Source organism: Microtus ochrogaster, chromosome 15 (assembly GCF_000317375.1).
Source record: "Microtus ochrogaster isolate Prairie Vole_2 chromosome 15, MicOch1.0, whole genome shotgun sequence".
Taxonomy (NCBI): Eukaryota; Metazoa; Chordata; class Mammalia; order Rodentia; family Cricetidae; genus Microtus; species Microtus ochrogaster.
In genome coordinates this window covers 14,235,331-14,238,218 of record NC_022017.1, presented here as the reverse complement: position 1 = coordinate 14,238,218, position 2,888 = coordinate 14,235,331, and the positions used below count along the sequence as shown (strand labels likewise).

Here is a 2,888-nt window from a genome sequence, read left to right as displayed (position 1 = left end):
CCTCTGCCTCCCAAGTGCTGGGATTAAAGGCGTGCACCACCATTGCCCGGCATGAAATAATGACTCTTAAGAGCACTCAGGTTTGCTCTTTTCAGAGACCTTCGGTTCCTTCAGGATAAGTGGTCCATCCACACCTATGCTTTACAAATCACCCCAAACGGACTGATTCTAGCTGTAATTCCTGTGCTGCGGCTACTTCATCTCCAAGTGAGGAGTATCAATAAAGGTGGCCTGGAGTCTCAAAGGATCCTGAGCTTTCTCTGCTGAGGTCTGGAGGGATAGACAGGCTCGCTATCAAAGCTGCTGTGAACTGCAGCCATGCAGCTGGGTCCAGCAGGACACCACAATGCTCAAGGCTGTTGGTCAAAGACTTTTCAAAAGCCAAAGCAATGAACATAAAACTGAACTCTGACCACTTGTGGAGTGACATATTTGCTCTATGGGGTCCGAAAGGCATCATTTTTCTTTCGGGGGAGACAGTGCTAGGGAACACACCTAGGAACTCCTGCAGACTCCATCCCTGAATTTCTCACCAGCCCCAAGGAAGAGGTGAGATCTGGAGCCAGCTCCTCTCTCAGCTCTGGACCTTTCTTGACCTTTCTGTCCATTTCTCTATCAGTAAAATGACGGTGAGGAGAGTCACACAAAACAATATATGAAGAGCACCCTGGCCAACACATGGCCTCAGAAAAGCTAAGCATTGTGGATAACTTTTCTTGTGGTGCCCATCATGTCCCACCTTTGGTGACAGTTGACCGTGCATCTTGTATCCCCTCTAGACTGTAAATTCCTTGGTGGCAGGGTCTGGAAGGGAGGCATTATAGCAGTGACTACCAGCAGAGATAGGGAACCTGAACTCAACCCTGAGTCCATGTTTTGTAGGGTTATTTGGAGGAAATTAAGGAGCTCTGCATAGCTCTGTCTGCATTTCAAAATGGGAACAACACATGCAACACAGAGTTCCCTGACTGATCAGAACCGTGGTAACCGTACAACTGAGGCTACTCCACAACAGAAGGCCCAGAAATGGTGATTGCCAACCATTTCTGTGCTCCTTACAGCGGCCGACGGCATCTAATTCCAAACCCGTAGGTTTGAAGGTTTATGTCCCTGAGGCATCGCACCACCCACACAAATTCAGAAATATCAATAAGTGGGAATCACGATGCCAAGCGGCGGGGGGGGGGGGCAAGGGGGGGCCTTACCTCTGAAAAATCTCCTGCAGCGTTTCCCGCGTGAAGGCGTTGCTGTCCTGGAAGACGTTGTTGAGGGCGTGAAGGGCACAGAGTTCTCTGCGCTGTTTCTCATGGTAGATTTGTGGGGGTGCTGCCTGGGGAAGCTCCAGGGATTCAGATTTGGCCTTGTCTCCTTTCCATGGCATGCAACTCATGTTTTTCGATTTAGGTTCCAGACAGAGCTGATAAACACCCCACTCCTTTCCCCAGGATTCAGAAGGTCTAGGCTTCCGTCTTCAGATTCCTGAGGTTCACCTTATTCTCTGGTGTCCATGATTTATGCTTTGTCACTGGGAGAAAAGGCTGAAATCAAAAGGGACCAAAAAAAAAAAAATCCACCTCTTCTGTCTTCTCGATAGAAAAAAATAACTTTTGGATTAGTTTATTCAGCCACCACTTTCAAAGCGCAGAATTTAAAAAGAACGTATAAAACTTAAGATTCCTCCCTTTCACTACCCTACCCTCCCACCCCTTTTGGGGGAAAAAAAACCAAGCTTTCCTGGCTGTATTTTCCTCTCTGCAGATGCCAACTAGGCCTCAATGCAGGAGGGCAAAGCCGAATGGGTCACATCGCTCTTTTTCTTCCATTTCGTCCGAATCTCAACGCCACAGATTCCTTAGACTCGGTTGGATGGTGAAGAAAACGCCCGATGCCAACAGCTAGCGAGGGCCGGCGGGCTTGGGGTCGCGGGCCGCGCGGGGGCTTCGGGAGCAGTTCTCCATGCCCACCGGCAGGCTGGCGGACTCGGCCCAGCGGAGGAGACGCTTCGCCTCTGCGCGGGCGGAGCCGCGGGAGGGTTGGGGAAGGGGAGAGGCGGCCCAGGCGCCGCCGCAGGGAGGTCCCGCCTGGCCCGCGAGGGTGCGGCCGGACGCCTGCCTCGCCCCGCGCAGCCCTGGCCCACCCGGTTGGTCGTCCCCGCCGCGACCTCCCGCTGTCACGTTAGGGAGGCGAGCACGGGCGTCCTCCCGTTGCCTGCCCCGCGGGGACCGCTCGACTCCCCTCCGCCCCCACCGGGAGCCAGCCGGCCACCACCTGGGCCGCGCGCGGACGAGCCGGAGGCAGCGCGGGCGGGCACGCGCACCTGAGCCCGACGTCAGCGGCGCGCGCCCCAGACACGCCCCCGCGCTGACCCCGCCCGCCAACCCGGCGTCACCCCTGACGTCCGTGTGAAGCCGCCGGCGCCCGCACTAGCCAGCGCCCGCACTAGCCCGCGCCCGCTCTAAGGGGATCTTCCCGGGTTTGTGGTTGGGGAGCCGGGCAGCGGCGGCAGGGCTGCTGTCTCAAACAAGGTCGATGTGTAGCTTCTGCTCAGCTCCGCCCCGGCGCCGACTCCCGCCTGGACGCCACAGGACCCTCCGCGGCGGAGTGCTTTCTGGAACGTGGATCGCGGCTGCTGCCCTGGTCCACTTCTGTTCACCAGATTTCCAAACACTTTACCAACGCGGTCGGGCATAATTTTGGTTAGTGAACCCGACCGCCTCCTGTTTTCTTTGAGCGCAGAGAGCAGGAGCCTTGCCGGGAGTCATATTGCAAATGGAAACGAGAGTTCTATTTCAGATCCGTGGTGTCGTATTCACGTTCACGCCACACAAACCACTGCCCTTTTGCTCTGCCACCTCTTCTTGGTTGGCTGTCACTAGGCCTTCCTTTCT

The 2,888-nt window shown here is 55.7% G+C and overlaps 1 protein-coding gene across 2 annotated transcripts in view; it reads right to left on the bottom strand.

Annotated features, from left to right (window-relative positions):
- Josd1 (Josephin domain containing 1) overlaps nucleotides 1–2,534 on the bottom strand; it is a 16,982-nt gene extending 14,448 nt beyond the window's left edge. Inside the window, exon 1 of one of the 2 annotated variants that reach the window (XM_013348793.2) lies at nucleotides 1,206–2,534. In XM_013348793.2, coding sequence (XP_013204247.1) covers nucleotides 1,206–1,390 — 185 coding nt within the window. In that variant the 5' untranslated portion in view covers nucleotides 1,391–2,534. The remainder of the gene's footprint in view (nucleotides 1–1,205) is intronic. The other variant, XM_005354195.3, reaches the window with a different exon arrangement.
- Between the last annotated feature and the right edge of the window lie 354 nt (nucleotides 2,535–2,888).